This window comes from Microtus ochrogaster, chromosome 7 (assembly GCF_000317375.1).
Source record: "Microtus ochrogaster isolate Prairie Vole_2 chromosome 7, MicOch1.0, whole genome shotgun sequence".
Classification (NCBI taxonomy): domain Eukaryota; kingdom Metazoa; phylum Chordata; class Mammalia; order Rodentia; family Cricetidae; genus Microtus; species Microtus ochrogaster.
Genome location: NC_022014.1, coordinates 157,485 through 184,031, shown reverse-complemented (window position 1 = coordinate 184,031; position 26,547 = coordinate 157,485). Strand labels below are relative to the sequence as shown.

General features: G+C 53.5%; 1 protein-coding gene across 1 annotated transcript in view; it reads right to left on the bottom strand.

Moving 5' to 3' along the window:
* Positions 1-26,532, bottom strand: part of Neurl1b (neuralized E3 ubiquitin protein ligase 1B) — a 30,226-nt gene extending 3,694 nt beyond the window's left edge. Inside the window, exons 1-3 of the mRNA XM_005349014.2 lie at positions 26,420-26,532; positions 9,222-9,767; positions 1,791-2,483 (exon numbers count right to left, since the gene is read on the bottom strand). Coding sequence (XP_005349071.1) covers positions 1,791-2,483; positions 9,222-9,767; positions 26,420-26,450 — 1,270 coding nt within the window. The 5' untranslated portion in view covers positions 26,451-26,532. The remainder of the gene's footprint in view (positions 1-1,790; positions 2,484-9,221; positions 9,768-26,419) is intronic.
* Between the last annotated feature and the right edge of the window lie 15 nt (positions 26,533-26,547).

The following is a 26,547-nucleotide window of genomic DNA, read 5'->3' as shown; positions in this document are numbered from 1 at the left end:
ACTGAAAAGCTTCTGTAATGCAAAGGACACGGTCAACAAGACAAAACGACAGCCTACAGAATGGGAAAAGATCTTCACTAAGGTCTTTGTTTTTGGAGGTCTGATCTCCAAAATATACAAAGAACTCAAGAAATTGGACACCAAAAGATCACATAATCCAATTTAAAAAAATGAAGTACAGACCTAAACAGAGAACTCTCAACAGAGGAATCTAAAATGGCTGAAAGACACTCAAGGAAACGTTTAACATCGTTAGTCATCAGAGGAATGCAAATCAAAACAACTCTGAGATTCCATCTTACACCTGTAAGAATAGCCAAGATCAAAAATACTGATGACAACTTATGCTGGAGAGATTGTGGGGTAAAGAGAACACTCCTGCATTGCTTGTGGGAATGCAAGCTGGAACAGCCCCTTTGGATGTCAGTGTGGTGATTTCTCAGAAAATTAGGAAACAACCTTCCTCAAGACCCAGTAATACCACTTTTGGGTATATATCCAAAGGATGCTCAATCGTGCCATAAGGACATGTGCTCAGCTATGTTCATAGCAGCTTTGTTTGTCATAGCCAGAACCTGGAAACAACCTAAATGCCCCTCGATCGAAGAATGGATAAGGAAAATGTGGTACATTTACACAATGGAGTACTACACAGCAGAAAAAAATAACAACAGCTTGAATTTTGCAGGAAAATGGATGGAGCTAGAAAACATTATTTTGAGTGAGGTAACCCAGACACAGAAAGACAATTATCACATGTACTCACTCATAGGTAGTTTTTAAACATAAAACAAAGAAAGCCAGCCTACAAACCACAATCCCAGAGAACTTAGACAACAATGAGGACACTAAGAGAGACTTACGTAGATCTAATCTACATGGGAAGTAGAAAGTAGAAAAATACAAGATCTCCTGAGTAAATTGAGAGCATGGGAGACCTTGGGGGAGGATTGAAAGGAGGAGGGGAGAGGCAGGGAGGGGAGCAGAGAAAAAAAATGTAGAGCTCAATAAATACCAATAAAATAAAATAAAGAATAAAAATAAAAGCAAAATAATCCTGGCCAATAGCCACAGGCACCCTGCTCCTCTTCTGCCCTCCTTCAGCCACCCAGGTTGTAGCTACCTATGACAGTTCTGTGTCAGGCACCAGCTAGGGGCGTGAAGAGCAGTTCATCATTTCATCCCTATGATAACCTCACCTCGGACACAGCACTCTCTCCCACCCAGGATACTGAGAACCCAAGAGAATGATATCTGCCCAGCACTCCAGGGCTGTGTGACCCTTGGACGGTGAGTTCTGCCTTCCTGTTGTCCTGTGTGTAGATGGGGATTCATGGTCTCTGGGAGCATCCAGGGCAATGTGGTGGCAAGGCAGCTGTATCTACTCTGGGCTGGGCTGTGAGGATGGCACTGTGCTCTCTGGACCCTTCGCTACCCCCTCTGCTGCAGCAAATGTCACACTGTGTAGCTGTCCCTGTCGGCGTCTCACATACAGTGGGTGGGTGTCTTGTCCCTTTGCTGACCAGGCAGCACAGGCAAGAATCATCTCAAAACAGAACAGCTCTGCTTTCCCTTCGGTTTCTGGACGTGTTGGGGTGCCGCTTCTCTTGCACATGCTAGTGACTTCCCCTCCTCTCTCACAATTAATAGCCATTATTCATTTTCTTTTAAAAATTCTAATACTATTAATCATAAGGGAAATAAAAACTACACCCATCGGCCGGCCAGCCAAGCCCCGACAGCAGCCCCGTGCTGGGGGGAGCACTTGTTGGGGACCCTGGGTCACTCACCCAGAAGGCGCAGCTGGCCTGCCGCTCCTCCACGCACCGCGAAGAAGGCCCAGAGCGCCTGCGAGGTGTCCACGCACAGCAGGCGTCCCCGTGGGCGCCCGTTCACGGCGAGCAGTACATCGCCACCCGGCCGCAGGGTGAAGCTGAGCGCGTCGCCGCCGCTGGGGACCGGACCGGCGCGCGCCACCACCCAGTATTCCTTGCGGTCCAGCAGCGCGGCAGGGTCGGCGGGCAGCTCGGATGGCCGCAGCGCGCCGGGATCGCACGACGTGATGCCGAAGGCCACAGCCGCGGGTGCCGCCAGTCCCGGCCGGCCCACCTCCACGCACAGGCTCTCCCCCGGCCGCAGTGGCCGCTCGGAGAACACCAGCGTGCGGCCGCCGTCGGGCCGGGACGCGCAGGCCAGCCTGCGATCGGCGGACAAGCTCACGTCGGGGCCGCGCGTGGCATGGAAGCGCAGCTCCGCGTCCAACAGCGCGGGAGACGACGCGGGCCGCGCGCGATCGCGGGCCACGCACGGGACGGCGGCGTCCTGACGGCCGAGAGCCAGGTGACCCAGCTTGGCCACCACCTGGTTATTCTCCAGCTCATTGTTGTCGAAGTTGGCGGTGTCGTGGCTGCCAGGAGGAGGGCAGGCGCTGAGGCGGGCCTGGCCCAGGCGCAGGGGTGTCAGTGTGTCCGCGAAGGTGCTCTCTGTGGGACAGAGGAGTAGCATCAGGAGGCCCGCGGGCACCCTGGACCCCAGACCTCAGAACCGTGTCCCCAGACTCCAACTTCAGGCCTCAGACTCTGGACCCTGGGTTCCCTTGACCTCTGACTCCACACTTCTTAACCCCCAAACCTCAAAACATGGATCTTAGATAGCACTCCCCACCCCAATCTCAGCCATGAGACTGCAGACCCCAGCTCTTCCTGATGTCATGCCAGACTTCAGGCACCACTCCTGAACTTAGACCTAATGACCTCAGCTCCCTCGGATCTCATCCCAGATCCTCCCGTGACCTCAGACTCTGGCCCCCAGACCCCCTGACCTTAGTTCTGCAGGTGGTCAGACTGGATTGCATGCTACCTGAGCCTCCGTCTTTGTTATTGCTATTGCTTTAAAAAGGGCCTTCTTGGCCGGGTGGTGGTAGCACTTGCCTCCAGCACTAGAGAGGCAGAGGTAGGCGGATCTCTGTGAGTTCGAGGCCAGCCTACAGAGCTAGTTCCAGGACTGTTACACATAGAAACCCTGTCTTGAAAAAACAAACAAAAAATGGGCCTTCTCTTCTTTCTCTATCTTGCTTTCTCTTTTTTCACTCCCTGACCAGGCTGTTCTTGAACCTGTGCTCTTCCATCTTAGTTTCCCAAGTCCTGGGGTTCATGCACCAAGTCCAACTTTTTGCCTCCTTCCTTTGTCCTTTTTTCTCTTGCTCTCCAAGGTTTTCAACGGTCTTGTTTTCTGAACGCTTTTTCAAGCCTATAGCTGTTTATACATACATACACATACCTATCTTCATGTTGTTACACACACATACACACACACACTCACCCCTCTGTACTTTGAATGATTCTAAGAGCTGAATATATATTTAAAATATGTTTGTATGTACTTTTAAAACATTTTTCTTATTTTTATGTTTACGTGTGTGTTTGCCTGTATATATGTATGTGTGCCACTTGCACAGCCGCTGCCCAAGAAAGCCAGAAGAGGGCACTGGATCCCCTGAAACGAGTTACAGATGTTTGCGGGCTGCCCTGTGGGTACTGGGAATAGAACTGAGTCCTCCGGAAGAGCAGCAGGTGCTCTTAGCTGCTTGAGAGCCCCATATGTACTGGTTTTACATGTGTTTTATGTGTGCTGTGATAAATAATTTAAGAAAATGAGTGCAGCTAGCATATAATCTAGGGCCTTCTGTCTCCGCAGAGGGCATGCAGCCTGTCCAGTCAGGTACATGGTGCCAGCAAGGCCCAGGCAGGACTGCAGCTGGGGCTTCTGTATCCACACCCAGATATTCCCTCAGAAAGAACAACCCACCCTCATAGCTATAACCCGAGGAGTCCGGGGTTCTTCAATCTGGCCAGTCACTAATACCCCACCTCCTGCCTATGGCCACAAGTCAAGAGATGGGGTTTGAACCCTAATGAGTCGATGAGGCCATTATGTCTTGAGACCTAGATAAGCAGTTGGTAGGACACAGGACTGTCATAGCAGGTGGGTGGCCCTTCGTTTGCCCCACAGGATAGGCAGACTGAGGAAGAAGCTTACAGAATGACATCAGAGCAAGAAGTGAAGAGCAACCCCAGGCACTGGCCTTTCCCAGGTAGCTACAAGGCGCTGTGTCCTTTTTTTTTTTTCCCACTTAAATGATATTGAAGCAACCAAATATTTCAGACTGTCTAGCCTGTGATGCTATGGCCTTGGCATGATGTTTGTTTAATCTGACAAGTCACGGGGCAGAGGAAAGATGGATCCACTCGGAGCTTCATCCTTGGGACCCCCTACAACGTTCTGGGGGAAGAGGACAGCTGGAATGTCAGTGTACCTTAGCAGATGTGAGCGTCGTTTTCCTCATCTGCATGCTGTCCCGGGGGGTATTGATTGATGAGGCAGGCTCAGTACGTGACATGACCACAAATATAAACGGGGGACATGAGATCTAAAGGAATTCCATCTCAGAGTGAGGATGTCTAGGAGGGAGGGGGAGAGAAGGGCTTCCTCAGAATTACAGTCCTGGCTGCAGGCTGTGCCACCTGAGAGCCTTGGGTCAGCCTGGTGCTGGGAGCCAGACGCGCTGTCATTGGCTTAGGTGCAGCCTGAGCAGAGACTTTCCAGGTCTCCCAGGGGACTCAGTGTACAGCCAGGGCTGAGAGCTACAGAGCCCAAAACACACAAATCCATCCTTGCAGGCCGGGAACTCCAGGGCTGGGCACTTTCCTTCTCAGTACCCGGATTCTTCCCTAAGCAGGGAACCGCACCATGGGCCTGGGCGCACCAATGTGGTAGTCAGACCCACTGCAGGAAGACACAGGGAAGGGCACACACTTCCGCCAGGCCAAAAGCTGTGTGCAGCCTATAGGCCCCTTCTGACTTGGCTCAAGTTCTGGAACACTGAAGGCACAGAACCCAAAGATGAGGACTGTGTTTCCCAGGCCTGTGGAGCTGGCTGAAATAAAGCTTGGGTTCATTTAAATTTTAAATAAACAATTTTTTGGAGGGGGCAGGGTTATGAGCATGTTTCAAATACTGGCACAGGCAATCAGTACTAAATTTTTTCTTTTGTTTATCTTAAATTCAAATTTAACTAGACATACTGTATTTATTGCCCCATCTGACAGCCCTACCCTGACGTCATCTTTGGGTTTTGTTTCACAGGTTTATTCCGTATGGTATGAGAAGTGAGGGGGAGATGAAGGGTACTGTTGGTTTTTTTGTTGTTGTTGTTTCTGTTCTGGGATTTTATAGCTGAGAATTTTAAAGTAATTCTACCGTCTCCTCAGAAGTCAGTCTAGGGTGCACAGGGCAAACGGACACTGGCCGTTGTGAGGTACCCACTAGTGGGTCCTGGGGTACCTCCCCAAGGCAAGTTTTCCCAGGGATCTCTCAGGATTGTACATTACATCATTTCTGACCCACTGCCCATTCTTAATATCAAGTCATAATGGCCTAACATCCGTTTATTTACTGTAATTGAAAACCTTTTATTCAGTGCTGGGGAGTCACACCTAAAACCTCACGTGCTGCGGAGTCACACCTAGAACCTCCCATGCTGGGAGTCACACCTAGAACCTCACATGCTGGAGAATCACACCTAGAACCTTAAATGTTGGGGAGTCACACCTAAAATCTCCCATGCTGAGGAGTCACATATAAAACCTCCCATGCTGGGGAGTCACACCTAAAAAACCTCCCATGCTGGGGAGTCACACCTAAAACCTCACATGTTGGGGAGTCACACCTAAAACCTCACATGTTGGGGAGTCACACCTAAGACTTCACATGCTGGGGAGTCACACCTAAAAAACCTCCCATGCTGGGGAGTCACACCTAAAACCTCCCATGCTGGGGAGCGTACCTAAAACCTCACGTTGGGGAGTCACATCTAAGACTTCACATGCTGGGGAGTCACACCTAAAACCTCACATGCTGGGGAGTCACATCTAACAAACCTCCCCTGCTGGGGAGTCACACCCAAAACCTCACGTGCTGGGGAGCACCTGTCACCGGGCTACAACCACAATTCCTTTTTTCTTCTTTCTTTCTTTCTTGTGATATTTTTTTAAGACAGAATTTTACTATGTAGCTGTGGCTGGCCTGGAACTTCCCATGTGCATCAGGCTGGCCTCAAAGTCACAGAGATCTACCTGCCTCTACTTCCTGAGTGCGGGAGCTAAAGGCGTGTGCCACCATGCCAGGCTCCTCTTCTTATTTGCATTAGCCCTGCAAAAGACCTGAAAAACTTAACTTTGGAGGAGAAAAAAAAAACATTACACATTGCTAGTAACCCACTGGCCACCCTGGGGCCTCAGCTGGACAGTCTGTGACCCCCAGAAATGGTGGATCTCTAAAAGCTACATTCCATTGTCTCAGATGTGCTCAGTATCAACTTGCTTTTCCCTCGGGAAGGAAACAAACGCCGACAAAGCCAGAAGGTTCCATCACATAGCCCCAGAAATGGTTTTGTTGCTCTAATTGTAAATGTGGCTGGGGCTGGAGAGATGGCTCAGGGGTTAAGAGCACTTACTGCTCTTGCAGAGGACCAGGTTCAGTTCCTAGCACCCACACGGTGACCCACAACTGCCTGTAGCCCCAGTCCCTGGTGCTCTGACACCCACTTCTGGCCTCCACCACATGCACACAGCTGATGCATATACATACTCATACATATGAAACATGCAACACAACTGAACACATGCACATACCAGGAGGAAAGGAAGTTTACCCGCGGCCCCCTAACCCAGAGACGGAGTTCCTCTCGCTCTCACTGCCCCTATTACATGTGTGTGTGTGAACATCGTTCTGTACCACGCATGTCACGTCAATTGGTGCAGCTCAGGGATGACTTGCAAATAAGGAAACTGAGGCTCAGGTTTGCCCTGTTACCTCATGGTGGCCTCTTCCCCCCAGCAAGGGTCACAGAACACTGTGGTGGTGGAGGGGTTTCCACGCAAGTTTACTGAGTGAGAAAATGAAAGGAGGGATCCGTGTATCCCCCGGTGTTTTCAGCCTCACTGAGTCACCGAGGACAGCCTCCAATCTGTGCTTTCAAAAATTCCTAGCCCATTTGCACAGCTCATGTGTGACTGTGGTTTCCTGTCTGCTCACACAGACGTGGGCTGGGGAACCAGGCGTGATTGCTTCCTAGCTCTACAGGGACAAAGTGGTGGGAGACTGGTGAGGTTTAGGCAAGCTGCGATTTCTGGCGCCTTCATGGAAAACCTCTAAGGGGTAAGGGCGGGCAGGGGTGTGGTCAGAATACCCAAGTGAGGCCCCAGAGTGGAGCTTTCCAGTTTGATCTGCCCAGACCTGGGACACAGGCCCTGCCCACTTGCAAGCCAACAGAGGTCCTTGTCTGCCAGCTGCTGGCCAAGTGCCCTCAGTGTCTCAGGCCCGACACCATGTCCTATAGCCCTGCCGATAAGCCCATGAGGTGGGTGCCATCATGCACCCACTTTACAGGAGAAAAGAATTGAGGCCCAGAGAGGGTCTGTCTCTGTGTCATTCCACACAGATGGCACGTGAGAGCAGGGACTAGGCACAAGTCTCCTTGGCTCTCATTTCCCCGTCTCCTTTAACCACACAGAACTTTTTTGACTTCATTATTTCTGGGGAGAGCGGAGAGATAGCTCCTGGTCACTGAATCTGCCTGCCATGCCCACTGGGGTGGGAACAGAAACAATCCAAACATTTATTATGGGAAAATAAACTATCTTCCCATGGGGGAAAAAAAAAACAATTGCTGGGCAGTGGTGCTGCTTGCCTTTAATCCCAGCACTTGGGAGGCAGAGGCAGGTGGATCTCCATGAGTTCGAGGACAGCCTGGTCTATACAGTGAGTTCCAGGACAGGCTTCAAAGCTACACAGAGAAACCCTGTCTCAAAAACCAAAAGAGAAGCAATCAGCAGCAATCTCTGGGTGTGCACCAGCTCATTCACAGGGCGTTAAGAAACAGGCTATGCAGAAAGACTAAAGAGTGAAGAAGACCCTCAGGAGGTGGAAGCTCCCGGCTACAGACAGGTGGGTAAATCTGTCCACCCGTTCGCTCACTCACTTTACCCCTGTATATTTCCTTCCAGGTAAATTACACACAGGGCTCTGTTCAGCTTCCCTGAGAAACCTACTCTCCCAGCGAACCAGGCTGGGTTGTTTCAAATGCGGGCTGCAGCCTCAGAAGAGGACAAGTGACCACCATTCATTGTGGGAGGAGAGAACAGACAATGACCTCAGGGGTCTGGTGTCCTTTCCTAACAGTAGCTAAGATGGAAACAGAGGTCATGGGCACCAACTCAAGGCCACCCAATTAGGCCTTTTAGAGTGGACACTTTCCTGTTGGCGTTAATTCTACATCATTTTTCTTTCTGAGACAGGGTCTTATATATAGTCTGCCTGGCATGGAACTCACTCAGAAAACCCACCTGCTTCTGCCTCCCAAATGTTGGAATTAAAGGCACACACCACCCTACTCCTGGCCAAATTCTACATAAAATTTTTTAAACATCGTTTTTTAAAAAAGTAACACACACATATGTTCTTAGGCAGTCCTTGTAGCCATGTGACCAGCTTGAGATAGGAATATTTGGGAAGTCCTGAATGCTCAGGAGATGGTGTGTGTGTGTGTGCGCGCGCCTGTGTGTGCACACATGTGCTGTTCTTTCCTCCATGCTCAGTGATGGGGTGGGCCATATATATGTATACACATATACACACATACATATATACATACACAAATACACATGAGACCACATACAATGCCTCAAGCTGATAGGAGAAAATTTTTACACTGGGAGCACCCACAGTCAGAATTTCAGAGCTGTGAGGCCCTCCCTAACCCACTCCTAGTTAGCCTGGCTCTGGAGGCTGCACCTGACTGCCCACTGGCATAGGTTCATCTCCTGGATGAGTAAGAACCAGCAGAAGAAATGCATGCCGGCCTTCGGCAGGAGGCACATGAACAAATGACCAAAGGGATGGAAGAGGGGTGAGTGGATGAGGGAGTAGCGGTCTAAGACTGACCGGCTGCATAGCCAATGGGCTCTGGGCCCTGCCCACGTGGGTTCCCTCCCAGTTCTGTGACAAAGTAACTCTCTGTGCCTCAGTTTCCTCCCGTGGTAATTGATCGTCATTCCTGTTGTGAGAATCGAGACACATGGGGACACACTGGGCAGCTGGGAGCCCTCAGGTGAGCCGAGTCCCCGGGACTGTGAACGCACAGGCTGTGCCAACCGACCTACCCAGCAGCTGCACCTCGTCGGTGATGCCGTAGACGTCGATAAGTGCCCAGAGTGGGCCCCCCACGGCCACGCCACAGTGGAACAGCACCGGCTCACCATCGTTAACGCTGTAGAAGACGCGGCCATGGCGATCGGCCCAGTATGCCAACACCGTGTCCCGAAGCGCCAGGTTCTCAGGCAGCGCCTTGGCCCAGTATCCAGGCCTTGTGACCAGATCCGGGCAGGCGTACTTGGGGATGTCCTGCGCGCTCATGAGAGACGGATCATGCGCAGTGAAGCCAAAGCGCAGGGCACCGCTCCAGCCAGGACGCACGGCCACCAGGCGCAGCCGTACCTGCTCATACAGGCGGATGGGACGCTGCGTGAAGGTGACACCGTTGCAGAAGCTGTTGCGCCGTGTAGCCCTGCGCGAGTGGCCGTCCAGCCGCACGTTCTTGCCCTTGGCCTGCGCGTGGAAGCGTGGTGCCTCACCCAGGACAGCACGCCTCTCTGGGCCAGGGCCGTAGCAAGGGCGGGTGGCCAGGAGGCGGGCAGGAGGGCTGGAGTCTATGGACAGAGAGAAAGCAAGTCAGCGCTTGGAACTCCTGTGGCCAGGGATGTTATTAACCATTTCCATAATTTCCACTTTTGACTGGACATGGATGCATTCTACAAGGTTCCGGCCTAGACCTAAGGAGCTCCTCTATCCCTGTCCCTAACCTTGGCAAGTCACTGCAGACACTTCACAGATGAGCAATTGAACTGAGGACCACACCCAGCTTATCACCTCCTGGTCTGAGGTCAGGTGACCTCTTCATCCCCAGCAACCCACAGCCCCCCAAATCAAGAAGCTTTCCCCCAGGACTACATCTGAGCTGCAGAGTGCCTGGATTCTTGAGGTGGGGATGTCTGGCTGCTTGCCTCAAAATTTGTGTTCACAGTGAGGTTGGGATCTGGGGCGCACACATTGTTCTGGGATCACTAAAGCAGCCTGCTGTCCCAGGCTCCCCACCTGATCTTCTTGTCTCCAAATGGGTGCAGAAACTCTCATCATTGATGGAAGGCCCTGTGGACCAAATGCCTACACATGGCGGGACACTTAGAGTCTGTGATGGACCACTGGTAACCTCCCCATCTCTCTAAGGCTCCAACGCGGTCCCAGCCAGGACTCTGGCATTCCCCCTTCTCTGATGGTCAGGCGGTTAGCTTTTCTAGAATGTACCTTCTGGGGGTTCATGTCTAAGGGGATTGGCTCTGAGGGCCTTTTCAGAGAACCCAGGCATTGGTCACAACCCAGGTGGCCCAGAATGGAGTGGGAATGTCTCTGCCTCCCTCCTCTTTCCACTCCGAGGGAGGCTGCAAGTGGGTGGTCGCTGCAGGGAGGAATCCTGCACTTACCACAGCTGCAGAGGCCATTTTCAAAGCAGGCCACCACAGTACATTCTGAGAAGAATGACAGGCCACCACAGGGACACTCCTCCCACGCTCAACCCAGAGTGCACTGTGCTGTGGTCCTCTCGGGGATGGAGGTAGGTGGAGAGTTTGGTTAACCCCGAGGCTGATGGAAGGCAGAGCAAGGGGGAAAAAACCATCATGGCCCCTCTAAAGGCAGAGAAGGAAAGCAGTTCTCTTCAGACAGAAGGCAGCCAGCCACCGAAGATGCTGGACAAGGACCAAAACAGAGACCCTCGTTAGGAAATAAGCTTCAAGGGCTGCTGACAACTAATTGCTTAGCTAACATTAAGGTCTACTATGCGGTAGACAACATGCTAGGCGATGGGGATACAACTGTCCCAAGACAGACAACGGTCCCCTTCTGATTAGCCCAACGACAAAGGGAGTGTTCTCCGCGGGTGGGGGCGCACTGGTGGAGTGCGCTGATGGGGGCGTGCTGGTGGGGGGGGGTATGCTGTGGAGAGCAATGTGTTGAAAGCCTGCCCTGGGATTTGCATGGAGAGTCTCTCTGATGGCTGATTGGAACAGAAAACACCAAAGGAACCCAAGAAGTTTAGGTAGGAGAGTTCCAGGCAGGGACTACGGCGCAAAGGCTCCTGGGAAGGAAAGTACTGATGAGCCTGATCTACAAGGAGCCAGTGAGGGCAAGCTAAGGGACTGGGTTCTGGGTGAGCCCAGAACTGGGGGAGTGGGAATTTATAGATCTTTGCCTTAAAAGGAAAGGGAGCTTCATTATTGTAAGCTCGGAGCCTAGAGAGGAAGACCACCCTGGACACCAGGGCAGGATGGGCAGCTGGGAGAGCCACAGCTTAGACAAGGTCTCTGGGAACACCATGCTCAGATGGGAGAGGAGCCAGCAGGTGGAGAGAAGGGGTCAGTATGTCTTAAGACAGGGGAGATACAAAGGTCCTAAGAAATTTTCCACACAGAAATAAAAACACTCGGTATGTTTGCTTTGAACATTAAAGCAATACTCAACAAACAGAACCTGCTTTTTAGAGGTGTCTCGGTTCTATGTAATGTGTCTGAAGGGCAGCGGAGAGAAGGGGAAGGGTAGGGTTGTAGCAGGAGTGGACTCGGGGGCAGGGCTTCAATCACACCAGCCCATCAAAGGCCTGGCCAAATCAGGTCCTCGATAAAGGCTAGCTGCTGCCTGCCAGCCTAGATGTTGGCTTCCTCCAGGCATTAGCTCCTCCAGGAGCCCATAGGGACGTGGGCCAACAGAGAGACTACAAGCCCCAAACTCAGATTGTTCAGGTCAGGGTATAACTCCCTTCTGTGGACTCTACCAGGTGATCCCAGTGCAGCCACGGGAGTGTCCGGACCACTCTTACCTCAGGTTGGTCAGGCACGCCTTCCAGGTCTGGGCTGCAGTAAGACCCCACCCTTTTCCACACACCCTACACACGTATTTGCTGTTCTGCCTGCCCACAATGGTCCTTCCTTCCCCATTATCACGTCCAGTTACTAGGGTGACTGCACTCAAATCCAGAAGCTGGGGTGCAATTCTGGTGGTTAGCCAAGACAGGCCTTTCTGCTTGGGACAGGCTTTTACTTACAAACTGGGCAGTCACCACGCATCCAGCACACACCCCGGGGCCAGGTCGCTTACTCTGCAGTGCCTGTTCTCCACCCTCCCTCCTGCCTCCCATTCTCACAATAAAGCAACAAGGGCCTGGCGGGAGGGCTGCAGGGAGTGCTCCTAGGAGGCTCTGGAGAGCGCCAGGAGAGTGCCAGGCAGTGTTCTGTCCACTGCTCACTCAGACTTGTCTTCACCTGCTCATACTCTCTGTGACCCCACAGAATGACTGGCATCTCTCCACTGTCACAGCTGAATTCACTCCAGCAAGGAGCATATGAAGGCCAGCACATGCCCCAGCACCCAGGGTGGCAGTGGGTGGTAGCCATGTCCACAGAGATGGGTCATGAAAAGTCAGAGGGAGTGCTGTGGGAGAGCGGGGAGTTGGTTGCTGTGGGGGAAGCAGAGGACCGCAGTAGTGATGGCTCAGAGTGCCAAGGCTGGGCAGTTGCTGGGTGAAGGGTTGGTATATGTGCTGTCCATGTCCTGGGACTCAGCTGGACGGTCCTAAAGGGCAAGGCAGAAGGCTCAGACCAGATGACATAACCCAAGGTGAGAAGGGGCTATGCAGAGGTTTCCAACAGACCAGCCCTTTTGCCAGCCAATACTGCCTGCAGAGAGGGGTGGCTTTGAGAAGGCAGCCATCTTTGGAACCGATGTGCTAACAATCAATCAGAGATCTATAGAGTTTAGAGGATGAAATCCAAGCAAGTCGGATCCCCAGTGTGAGCACTCGCATGGGCAGCATGTACACGCAGCCTTGTGCAGGTCAATGAACACTAAAGACCAAGGTCCCCTGCATCTGCCGTGTTCTCCAGGAAGCATTCATAGGACCACAGCTCAAAGCCTTCAGAGCATCCAAATGTACTGTGACCTTGGGTGACTTCTCTCCTGCTCCCCTCTGGGCACCAGTCCTATCTCTTCATCATGTGTCCTTGTCAAACATCCCAGGAGCCTCCACAGGTGTTTTCAGAGCCCAGTCGGATGATATGTGCAGGCAGGGATAGGCAGACAGATGGGGAGATCCAGCCTCTACAACTTTAGGGTAAGTTCCCCGCAGACACCACTGTGATTTCGGAGAGCACTCTAGGCCCAGTGGACATATTTGTTTAATCTTGATTACACAACTCAACTTCCTTCAGGCAATGGGGGATAAACACTCCATCCCCTCTGATCCCCAGGCCAGAGACTCGATGAGAGGCAAAGAAAACCAGAGTGGTTGTGGGTAGGATGGATGTGTTCTTGACACAAAGTGGGGACACTTACAAGAAAGGCCAACCGGTGTCCTGATGGGCCTCCCGCACCTGCCTTGCTGGGCCCGGGGACACCAGGACTGGAGCTAGCGGGAGAGTCAAGGCTCTAAGCATGTCAGCAGGAAAACGAACTCAGTCACTTCAGCAGGGGCAATCAACAGCAGAAAATCAGAGGAAAAGATGAATCCTGCCAGTCCCAGACCCACTGCACTGTTCATCTCTGTGCTGGTCCCCTGGCAAGCCGCAATCCCCCACTCCACACGCCCCACAATAGAGGTGTCTCAGCACGACGGCAGCTGGCTTTTAAGATGAATCCACACCTGACTGTCCCCACTTCCAGTAGATAAGCAGGCTCCGGGTGGCCATCACCCACAGGGCACACCTCAGTGCTGAGGTACCAGCCCCAGGTAGCAGACTCCTTCTCTACAGCGGCCAGGGACCTGGTCACTCACCACCTTTGCTAAGGGTCTGCTGGCATGCACCCCATCCTGCCCCAGGTTCCTGGCACTTCCCTGTGAACCGTCCTGTCACAGCTGCTGAGCTGCAGCTGCAAACACAGGTCTCAGCTGTTGCCACCAGGACCAGATTCAGACAAGAGCACTTGGCTAGGATGAGGCTCCCAAATCACACCAGGGACAAACCCACGTTCCTTCCCTCCCCCACACAGCCAAGGTCCCTGGTTAGTGAGGCCCGTCTAGGAACTGTGAGACCCAGTCAGGGAGATTCCTGGGAGGTGGAACAGAACGGACCTCTGAAGTCATCCATGTAGCTGACACCAGGGACAGTCTCTGCCTGAACCTCACAGCCAGTAGCTCTGGCCCTGCCTAGGGTGTGGGTCAGAGGAACAATGCCTGACACTAAACCATGCATCTTCAAGGCTAGGGTGGGCAGATTAGGCCTCTCTACTCCCCAGGCCTGGGCAAGCCTATGACAGCTCCTTGGGCGGTTCCTGTGGTGGCTCTGGGTTCAGCCTGTGCCTTGTCGCTAATCTGCCTGAGGGCCCTTGAGCAAACCCCTCTGCTTCTGACAGATGTGGCTCTGTCACCTGCAGATGGTGGTGACCTTGGATCTCTACCTTGAAGTGGTTGGCATGGCTGATGAGAACACACACATATGGCTTCTAACGTTCTGGCACGTGGTAGAAAGGTCCTAAACAGTCATGCCCTCCATCAAAGTGCAAACAGCGGGTCGAGCCTCACCTCCAACCAGGTATCAATGTAGAAAGTAGCTCCAGAGAGAACGGGCCTGCAGCCATACAGACCCAGCTCAAATCAGGCTGTGTTGTGTGTCTGCTGTGCGACCTTAACACCTCTGAGCCTCAAGCAGACCTACAAGGCTAGTGGCCATTACGTCTACCTTCTAAGGTTGTCTCGAGGATGGCATGGGCTCAGCAGGTAGCTGTGAAAAACTTGGTCCTTTTTAAAATCAGTGGATGAGGGACAGAGTTTCTCCCAGAGGGGCCCATGGCTTTGTCCAGGAAATGCTACCCTAGACCCTTACCTCTTCTCTTGTCCACAGACAGAGGCCTATTCTTAAGCAGCTGTCCTGTGTCGGGCACAGGTGTGCTGTGTCAATCATCCCAATCCTCATGCTGCCGAGTCTCTGATCTATGATGAGGAAACAGTGCCCACTGCCACAGGCATGGTGAGCATTTTCTCAGTGCTGGTAGTGACAGCATTCTGGTTCTAGCCAGAAGCAGGGCACCACCTTTAACAAGAGCATGCCCTTGTCTGGGAATCCCTGCTGAGCTGCTAAGATGTGCTGGACACAGACCTTCATGCTGGGGCTTTAGCTGGAAAGACCCCGGCAGTCCGTTTTCACTACCTTCTGTTTCCATTGGGGAGGAGAAGTTAGGCTGTGAGCACAGGCTCAGGGCTCTGCTCCCACTTGGCCCTCTGCAGGCTGAAACACTTGGGTAAGGGTATGGCAGAATCTCAGGCTGAAAGCAATGACCTTCTCTCCCCAGAAACATACCCGCACCCCATGCACAGAACCTGACATTCAACTTCAGAGGCTTCCTGGACCCTTGGATCATCAATCCTTAGACTGCAGACCTTGAGGGAGAAATATCTGGTTCAAGAAATACTTGTTCACAGTCAAAATGCAAACCAGCGCTGCAAGGAGCACAAAACAACACGGGGTGCGCGCGTGGGTAGGTGTGTGTAGGGCAAGCTTCAGAGATAAGAAAAACAAGGTTTCCCGCCATACCGAAAGGGCAAGGACTTGGCTGTCCTTGGCAGCAGATGGGACCTTTCCATTGGTGGGTTTGAAGTAGCTAGAAAAAGACAAACCGGCCCTGGCTCTCCTGCCAAACACAGCAACAGGCGTGCAAGGGACTTTGTTCTTGGCCTCAGAAGCCTGGCTGGCCAGCACCCTGCGTGGAAGAGGGCCAGCCCGCGCTGGAAACCGCCACTGGCCCTTTGCTGAGCAAACAACTGTCAACAGTCAACAGCTGTGGGGAGCTGGGGGTCTCTCCAGGCAACCGGGGAGAAAGTCTTGTCTGTTCTCTAGGGACTGTTCGGTGTAGCAGCCCCCTCTGCTGCGATGGCTCGGATGGGAGCACAGGCAGAGTGTCAGCTCACTGTCCCTCCAACTGCAAGGGCCCTTCGGCCAGGTTGCTTCTTGATGAAAGGGCCCAGGAAACTCCAGTCTCACAGGCGCCAGCTTCAGGGTTAGGGCCTCAGTGCTGTGAGGGCCAGAGGGAATGTCCCTCATTCTTTCCCCAGTATGTCACTTCCTCCTCCATCTGACAGCTCCAGAGCATCTCTGTGCCAGCGCCTGTGTGGGTTGTGGGGTCCATGTCCCACTGAGTCACACACGGGACTCCCTGCCATCTCTTTCCCCCCAGGAGATAGGATCAGAGCTGAAAGCAGCAGGAAGGACACAGACAAAACGCACAGGGAAGTCGGAAAGAGCCACTTCGCAGACAGAAGGGACAGGGGAAATATGTTCGGGTGGGGGGAAGGGCACCAGGGAAGGTCTAGAGGGGAGAATAAGCAGTCTGCACTGGGAACCTTCCAGAAGCACAGAGTGGACAGGAGCAGGAGGATGCGGAGGGGGTTAAGAGCTGCATCACAAAGGGTCTTAAAGGCCAGGCAAAGGGGGGTCTTCCAGAAAGCTTCAGGATGCTGAAGAGTTTGAGGCTGGACCACAACCCCACTGGATCTACCTCTCTGCAGAATGAGGTTCAAACTGTGAACCTTCCTTTCTTCCCTGCCTGTCAAAATGGCCCAGTAGGACAGGCCATAAGAAAGGCAGCCAAGATTTTGAACATCCTGTCTAACTGCCACACACTCCTGCCTGGTCCAGTCCCCCACCCCCACCCCCACCCCCACTCCCAGTGGCACTTCTCTAGGCAGCCCTGGCAGTACTCACTGATAAGCTGGCTAGAGCTGCCCCAGCCTGTGTTCATTCTCTCTCTCTCTCTCTCTCTCTCTCTCTCTCTCTCTCTCTCTCTCTCTCTCTCTCGCTCTCTCTCTCCTTTGCCTTGCAGACAGTCACTCCCCCATGGGCGGTGCCCTGAGCAGAGGCATTGTAACACCCTGCCAGGTGAGCACCTGCAGGTCCTTCTAAGAGTTGGGTGCTTGTGGCCACAGACGCCCTCACCACCTTGCAGGGTGAAAATGGATCAGGGAGTGGAACAGGTTCTCCATCAAGGCTGCCCCTCTCCCTAGACTCACACCGCGCAACATGCTCACCCCAGGTCTCCCTAACATCCCAACCTGCAAGGAGAAGACCGCAGATGGAAGCAAGGCCATTGTGAGGCTTGGCACAGATAAGGGATTCTGGCTGGGGCAGCGGGGTGGCAGTGAGAGCCATCAATCAGCCAGTTCACAGCCTCAAAAAAGGTCACAGTTTGGCGGAACTTGGGATGAACAAAGGCAAAGTTTCTAAAAAGGGAAAGCGGTGACTGTGGGGGAGGGGAGTTCCTAAGGGCCTGCAACCCTGAGATTGGGGGAGAACCAGAGGGGAGCCTGCTGGAAGGCAGATCCTGGGACTGAGACCTAGCGCCTGCCCCTGAGATAGAGGTGGCTGAAGAGCAGGGGCTTGGAGAGGCGAGGAAAGTGCCCAGGGCCAGCAGGCTGAGATGGACTGACAGCGAGGCTCTGGGCAGTCAGCTAAAGCTGGGATCAAGATGTCGTGACTGCGGGCGGGGGTGTGCGTGGTTTTGCACCCCAGGCTGGATCTTCCAGTGTCTCACAGGCTGCTGAGGACAGCCTGCTTCCCTACAAGGCCATGACCCGTGCTGGCCCTGTGCAAGTCTCCTTCCTTCTGGGTACTGGCTCCCTGTGGCCACTATATAGTTCAAAGCCCATTTCCAGAGATGGAGAGGGGCTGGTCATGGCCAGGGCACAGGTAAACCACACCTCAGTGAAAGCCCACGCTTGTTTCCATGGGACAGGACATGAGATGTTGGGTGTGACAAGGCAACTTGGTCTCAGTCCCTCATCAGCAATTTCGGGAGTGCAGATTCTTCGTGTCCAAGAATAAAGGACACTCATGGAGTCCTACTGTGTGCAGGGCTCTGACTCCCACCTGGTACTCATTTCCGAACCCTGAAAAGGAGGGTGGTGCCATCATTTTTCTCACCCTAAAGATAACGAGTGGATGGAGGCTCAGAGTGGGCAAGTGTCTTGCTTGAGGACACACAGACAGAGGTCTAAACTCAGTACTGCCTCTAAGACCAGGGCTCTTTCAAACACCTCTCCTGGGTTCTAGTCAAAGTTCGGTTGTGATTGCTCGGAGACCCTGGGTCAGGTTCCGGGCCTCAGTGGCCCATTCTGACAAGTGGGAGACAGGCCAAGGTGATGCAGAGCTCCCTGGTTCTGAGAATAAAGCCCCCGCCGTCCAGGATGCAATCCTACGCCATAACCCAGACACATGGAAATTCCACTCTGCCATCTCCTGCCCTTGAACACCAAGAACCTTGAGGGAAAGGAAGCTCTCCCGAGGCCCAAGGAGCTTGCGGCCTGCAGTGGAAAGTTACTGAGCCCAGCTTTGGAGGCACAAGGTGGAAGTGTGCCTACCCATCTCATAAATCCATCATCCTGGGGGGCCAAGGGGAGAAAGGCAAATGCCCAAGGGCCATACTGTGGTATAAACTGGGTGGTGCCTGGGGTGTAAACAAAATACCCCGGGCACTCGGCCAGCCCACAGCCAGATGCCCCCGCCCTTCCACTTCCCCAAATGGCTTACTCATTAAAAAGTTTTCCCCACCAGTGGGAGGCCAGGCCTGAGGTAGGGTATCACTAGGCCAGTGGAGTCCCTGTGAGAAGAAGGAATGAGGAAGGATTAGGGAGCTTGGCAGCTGTCCTGGGTGCAGGTTCCAGGACAGGCTCACAAACACATGAACCACTGAGTTGAACTAGAGGCTGGCTGTATTAGCTACAGCAGGTAGCTTCCCATCACCTCAGTGTCCAGATCTGTAAAATAGGTCTAACTCCTGTAGACTATTAGGGGGGCACAGGTTCATGGTTGGGAGGGCCACAGAAGGCATCCCTAACTCACCAATTTCTTGAGAGTAAACTAACCTCCCAGGATCTGTGTGACAGATGACCAGGCCAAGCCACTCAGGTGACAAGCACTCCCTCACCTTTGCCCTGGGGGCCCTGATACGAGGAAGTCTTCTGGCACTAAAATCTGTCTCTCTGGACACAGTGGACTTCTGCCCACGCTGCTCCGCCATCGTGTCTGAAAACAGACCACAGGTCTGGGAGGCCCCAAGCTGCCAATGGCGACACTTCCAATAGGATGGACAGGCCTCCTCCCAGCTGCGCGTTCCACACCCCTGACTGGCTTTGGCAAGGGCTGGAGATATGTACATTAGATCTGGGGGATTTTCAGGCAGGTTCCCTGAGGTGAACCCACAGGTCACCTGGAGCATGCCCAACCCACCTTTCCTGCAGCAGGGTGAGGGTGGGAGGGATATCTGATGATTCAGGACAACCAAAGAACGCTAATCTTAACTTGCAGTGGGCACCCTCCTCTGCCCCTCTCGGTACCTGTTTCTCAGCAGTTATATGGAGCTAACTGCAGCGGCTACTGGGGCCTGAGCTGAGGGTTAAACAAGTGTACTGGCTTAGAATAGTGTTTGGCACCAGCAGGCTGTGGGACACACGCTAGCAGTTCTGATTACTCTGTGTCTGTCTCCTTCAAGAGCACCTGATTCCGGCTCGGCATGGAACAGCTTGCTGGCTAAAGGATTTACAATTCTCAGAAGCCAGGTGAGCACTCTCCTGGTCCAGAATTTGGCACACCTGAATAGAAGTATCGTCACCTCAATGTGCCAGGAAGGGGTTGAGGCTTGGAAGGTCATGCTACTTGGCTGGCTGAAGGGCAGGTGGGCCACAGATTCAGGTAGACAATCAAGGACCCTGGCCAGTGTGGGGACAGGCTGCTCTTACCTGGTAGCCAGCCTCTCAACAAATGTGGGCCTATGGTGTCTGCCATCACCTGGGTGTTCGGGTTCCACTGGGCAGGCACATGCACCTTCAAAGAGACTGGTGCAGAGCCACACCCACCTCTGTAGATGCAGAGCCAAGGGTGCTGGGAGGGGATATTTTTTACCATAGGTAACTTCAGATGACAGAAAAGGCGTGTCCCAGGATGCTTAGGATGAGGACAAGGGTCAGCTACTTGAGGCAAAGGTTCCTGAGGGCAGGCCTGGGGTTGGGTGGATCACCTGCCACTTCTCAGCCACCTGACCCAGGGCAGGTCTCATTACTGCTGAGTTTCTTTCCTCATCTTGCCCCTTACCCTCTGCTTCTAACACTGACACTGCCAGCCTCTTGCCTTCTATTTTACACCCTCAAAGCACAGCACTAAATACAGATACGGGGTACAGAGCCGCCTCGTTCCACCGTGGAGGATTAAATAGCCTGACCCTGACCCTGCTGGGAAGCTAGCGAGCAGATTGCACCCAGTCTGCAAACCTCGCCTGCTGTCACAAGACTTCCTGTCCCCAGCTAGTACTAGCTCCCAGAACTCTGCATCTCGGCTCCCATCTTCTCCCCGCACCCAGGGTCTTTGACCTTGAGATGCCCTGCCTTCACCAGCTGTTCCCTCTTTCCCAACAAAGCCTCTTTTTCCTTGGATAGAGTGTGCTTTCTTCAGGAAATGCTCCTGCATCTTCTGTGGGTCTCCTCTGTCACCATCACTGTGGTGACTTTGCTGGTTTCTACCATGAAAACCCAACTCCTTAAGACCAGGCTATGGTCCTTGTCCTAACCGAGTGTGCCAGCTTTCTCTCCCAAAGGCTGGTAGTCTGGGAAGCGCCAGAGAACCTGAGGGTTGAAGGGAGTCCTCCAATTCAGTCCTGGGTATGAGACAGAGGGTCACCTGGCCAGCCACATGCCAGCCAGTCCTTACAGGCCCGAGGAGCAGGACTGGGAACACCCTTTCCCAATGACAGCCACAATCGTGGTGTTCTTTCTTGTTTACTGCTCCCAGCACACTACTCGGGTCACCCCGCCAGCCTGGGAGCTGTCCCTTCTGTTCCTGTTCCCTGCCGAGGATCTGGGGCGCAGTGGGGCCTTATTCTAAGATCTGGGCTCTGGCCTTGTCTCCCATTCAGCCAAGCGGCCTCTGTCAACACAGACTGTGTCCATCAGAGAGTTAGGTTTGACCTGTCACATGGACATGAGCACAAACATAGCAGGTGGTGGGGATTTAGGAAGCAGAGGCAGGAGGGCTGCTGAGTTCAAGGCGAGTCTAGACCATACACAGTGAATCCCTATCTCAAAAGAATCTGCTGGGACTGTAGAGGCGGCTCTGTGGTTAAGAGTCCATACTACTCTTGCAGAGGACCAGTGTTTGGTTCCTAGGACCCATAATGGGAATGGGTGGCTTATTAAGTCTGTATAACTTCAGCTCCAAGGGATCTGAAAGTCCTTTTGGCTTCTGCAGGCACTGCACACATGTAGCGCGCGCGCACACACACGCGTGCACACACACACACACACACACACACACACACAGTTAGGGCTGGAAAGACTTTTCAACATTTAAGAGCACTTGCCGCTCTCCTAGAGGGCCTGAACTTGGTTCCCAGCACCCACATCAGATGGGTTACAACCGCAGCAATTCCAATTCCAGGGAATCTCACATCTCTGGCCTCCGAGGACACCTGCATTCATGTGCTCTATCTCACACACATGCAACTATGTAATTAAAATAATAAGACATATCTTAAAAAAATAATCCTTCTGCCAGGCGGGGTGGCACATGCCTTTAATCCCAACACGTGCAATTCGAGGGCCAGCCTGATCTACAAGAGCCAGTTTCAGGACAGCTAGGGCTGTTACACAGAGAAACCCTGCCTTAAAAAACCACCACTACCAATAATAATCCTTTTATAACGAGTGCAAGTCAGTACCTTCTCTATGCTGTATCATTAAAGAGCATTTAGTAGCTGGTGCTAACCCACAGTGGACAGGTGCTTTGGTGGCCCAGCTCGGTTTGGGGATAGGGTGGCAGTAAGCTGGTTGTGCGCCATGGGAACATGCAGACCTTCTGGCTGTGGCATTCAAGATTGTACCCCATGCCTGAAACATGACAGGTGTTGGTGGCCACAGAGTAACCAAACCACACAAAGCCACGCAAGACCCTAAGGGCAAACAGATACTCAGCCGGACTTCCTTTCTGATGTAACCTCTTCCGGTGGGGGAGGGGGAGGATGAAACACAAGTTTACCTGTTCTGTCCAGACCACAGACTTCTCTACCATTCGCTCACACAAGCCAGACCCCAGCTCCTCTTCCCACAGCCACTGTGTGCATAGCCCAGCCCACAGCACCCTTACAGGACCTCACCAAGGGGCCTAGCCCAGCCCGCCTGGACATTAGTCGGCAGCATGTAGGTCTCAGGGACATCGAAGGAGCTGCCATGGCTCTGAGGGGCTCAGCTCCACTACAAAAGAAATTCTAATAACTTGAGGGGGTATACATGGCCAAGGGGACAAAGGAAACACAGCTCCGAACTTCAGCTGGGAGAAGGCAGGGGGTGTGAAGAGAAGGGCCACCATCACTTGTTGGCTGGCTACTGCATAGTGAACAAGACTGTTACCTTCCCAGAGCTTGAGAAAGCCATGGTTCAGGAATACCAGTGGCTGCTCATTCAGGGAACATCATCTCAGTGACCAGACAGGGTGCTAGGCAGCAGAGGGCCAAGCAGCTACAGGTTTGCTTTGTCTAGGAGGGTCTTGCTGGGGTGCACTTGGTCCAAGATGGTCTTGTCTAGGAGGATGGGGACAGGGGCTCTGTGGGAAGGATCATCTAAGGCAGGTAGGAGTACATCCCTTTTAGACTTAGCATCTGCAAGCTATGTGGTAGGTTAAGACGCCTGTCTTTCTCTCTCACTCCTATAGCAGTGAGTGACTCTGCTCTTGACCTCTCTTTTTCTTTTTTTTCCCAAAATTTATTTACTTATTATGTATACAATATTCTGTCTGTGTGTATATGTCTGTAGGCCAGAAGAGGGCACCAGACCTTATTACAGATGGTTGTGAGCCACCATGTGGTTGCTGGGAATTGAACTCAGGACCTTTGGAAGAGCAGGCAATGCTCTTAACCAGTGAGCCATCTCTCCAGCCCCTGCCCTTCACCTCTCTGAGCCTTCATCTGTTGCCTGTGAAAGATGGCCCTTGGGAGAACACACAGTGAAGGTCTGCTCTAGCCTGCCCGTGGTGGCCCAGATAGACTCAGCATACCTCCTAGCTAAAACTCCCAGACAGCTGGCCATTGAGCAGACTCTGAAAGCTGTTGGCTTGGCCAAGCATTGTCCAACTTAATGACTAAACCAAGTTAATAGTTTGAATTCAGCATCTCCTCCAACCAGTGCTGGGTGAACCCCAGAGGTGCACAGGGAAAGGTGCACCTAGAATGTTCTGGTTAAGAGAAAGGAGAGAACTCTTCCTCTTACCCTTCCCATCCTGGAAAGCTGCTCTCTCCCATTTCCACCTGCTATATGCTTATTCTCCCCTTATAAAGCCCAGCGAAGGCCAGTGAACTGACGAATACTACCGTATGGCATTAGGAACCTAATGGATCTCAGTCTGCTAAGGCCCAGCTTGGTTGAAGCCTGTGTGAGCTGGACTCACCCAGTCCTATGTCCTCTAACTGCAGGGAGCTGATATCTTACATTGCAGGCTGGAGATGCATCTGGAAAGGAGGGTGAAGCACACAGTAGGACCTTAGCAGATGCAAGGTCTCCTGCTGACCCGTGCTCACTCCTGGTCTAGGGTATACATCGGAATATGTCGGCGCAGTTTGAGAGAGCTGCCAAGGGGGTTCCCACCACCAAAGGGCACCTCCCTTCCTTTGGCATTTCCTTATTGTGCCCTGTAGCAAGTCATGTGCAAGGTGGAATACCCAATAAATGTTATCTAAACCACGGGGGCACTTAGTAAGTGTTATCTAGGCCTGGGTTGAAGGGACAATGCCTGTCAGGAAGAACTGAAGACTTTGGAGCTAAACAAACCTGGGTTTCAATTCTGGCGCTGTCATCTAGAGGAGCACTGTAGACAAAGAGACATCACTTGACCTCTCTGAGCCTCGATTTTTCGCCCATTAAATGGGAGTGATGATCCTGCTGTGCAGGGTTGCTGGGAGAATTAAACCCACTCGGTCACTCGCTAACCAGCCCAGTCTCTGCTCCAACATAAAGAAACTCAACATAAAGCAGCGATTAAACGTACACACCTGGTGTTACACGATGACATACGCCCAGGAGACCCATAAAGCAAAAAAGGGGGAGAGGGCTGGGAGGAATGACAATGCCTAGAACCATTCTAGAGCAAGGGCCTGAGGCAAGGGAAGGGGGTGTCAGAAATCAGACTGAGACTGCCAGGCCACCTGATGGGAGTGTGGACGCCTTGAGCAGTGTGTTGGTGTGTGACTGCAGCCTCGTATGCAGGGAGCCTGGCACGGAATCCAGGTGCTCAGCAAATGCCAGCTCCCTATTTCCAGTGCTGTGGAATGAGCCCCACGCACGTGTCCCTTGCCTGAGAAGGAAAGCACAGCTTCCTCGGGGCAAGCCTGAGCCAAGCGTTCCTTCAGCCAAAGATGCAGGCTCCGTTTGTGCTCCAGCACTCGGTTCTGAGCCTACGCCAGTCACTGGGCTCTGAGATGGACAAGCCAGGGAGGGGTACAAGACGATCAAGGGCCTTGTCCTCACGGAACCCCACACAGAGTCACGGCAAGAAGCAGTGACAGAGCAGCCCGGTCCTATGAACAAGCAGTCTTGGAAGCAGAGAGCGTAGCTGCAGAAGGGTTCCTGCAAAAGACGTCCACGGAGCTTGACGGTGAGCCACTGTGTGGCCAAGCAAGAGCATTTCAGGTGTGAGGGGCTGGGTACAGAGGTGCAAGAAGCCAATGGCAGGGAGACTGGAGAAAATATACAGCCCTTCATATTTCTTGGCATCTGCTATCTGAGGTGCCTCCTCTTCCCTCACTTGGTCCCTCCGACACTAGGGGGCTCCCACACTTACATACAGCACGGTATGACCTGCCTTGACCTGAGCCCCCAGTGTGGGGCTCACCCACAGCACCAGGCCCCAGAGGAACCGACACAGTACTAGTCTCGAGCAATATGTGGTCACCTGGTAAGACTTGCCTGTCCCTTCCCGTACTCCAAGTGTGACCCACAGGTGGCAGAATGGCTTTTACAAAACTGACTAGACTGACACAGACATTCTGGATTAAGAAGCTGAGAGCAGTGGAGTGCTATCTCCCTCCCGTGGACTTGTGTGCTGTCGCTGATGACACCTTGGGTCCCTGGGGATGGGGGGCTGGGTCTCCCCATCCTAGCAGTAGCCATGTGCACAAGAAGCAGCTGCACTCTAGTACAGACCCAGGTTCTAATGCCACCTCTGGAGCTGACCAGTCTGGGACCTGGCTGACAGGAGGAACCATCCAGAGAAAGCTGCTCAGGGCTTACTAGTAGAAGGGGCTATCTCCCTCCTCAACAGCCCTTGGACCTCAGGCTGGCCCTATGCAGACAATCCTTTCCAGGGGAGGGGACAACTCTTTTCTGATAGCTGCTGGAGGAAGGGCTGTGGGGGTGTCAGCTGGGCTGCCCTGAATCTGACCTACAGCCAACCTGCTGCTTCTCTGAGCTACCCGCCACCAAACACACACACTCAGCCTTTGCCCCTAAATTTGCCCCAGGTTTATACCCAAATACTTCCGACGACTTGAGGCGGTGGAGGTGGGTGGGTGGCAGACGGCTGACAGGGCCCTTATAGTCTCCCACCACTGCCTGGTACCGGGTCATTTCTCATGTTCTGAGCTTCAACTTCTTCATGTGTAAAATCGGGGTGCCCTTCCTTACGAGGACGCTTCTTTGCAGACAGGCAGTGGCCCAGAGCCTCGGCGAGCTGACCTGTTCTACCATCACTAGGTATTTTCAGCGAGGCATGGTGTCCCCAGCCTCCGCACGCCCGCCCCACGCCCCTCGCCCACCGCCTTTCTCCAGTCTGAGAAATTCTAGGGCTCCTTTAACTAGGGGGCGATGCGCTCCGCAACAGTGGCTCAGATGGGGCTGGAGAACCCCCAGCTGAGCGGACACCAGAGCTGGGAGCAGCCGGGCGCGCGTGGTAACGCCGCCAAGAAGTAGCACGTGTGGTGGGGGCGCCTGCGGGTTGCGCGCGGGGACCCGGGACACCCGCGACCCGCAAGACCCCCTGGAGGCTCCGGCCGGGGGAAGCCCCGATGTCCCCCGGCTTGCTCCTCAGCGACCTCGGGCTGGAACAAAGGCGCGGGGCGCACGGCCAAGGCCAGGAGAACCAGGCGGGGTCTGCACGGCCTGTCTGGGGTGCGGCTCCGGGCATCAGGCTCAGGCAGCCAGACTCCCGCGTGCACCCGGGGCTCCGAGGCTGGGGCTGCCCGGGGAGGACCGAGCGCTCCGCGCCACCTCGGGGCGCGGCTTTGCGCGTACCTGGCAGGGTCCGGTGCACCGTGTTGCCCATCGCTGCTCCGAGAGTCCCGGCGCGGGGCTAGCTGGGCGGGCCGGGGGCCGAGGCCGGGCTGCGGGGCATCGCCGCTGTACGGGCGACCGGCGGGCGG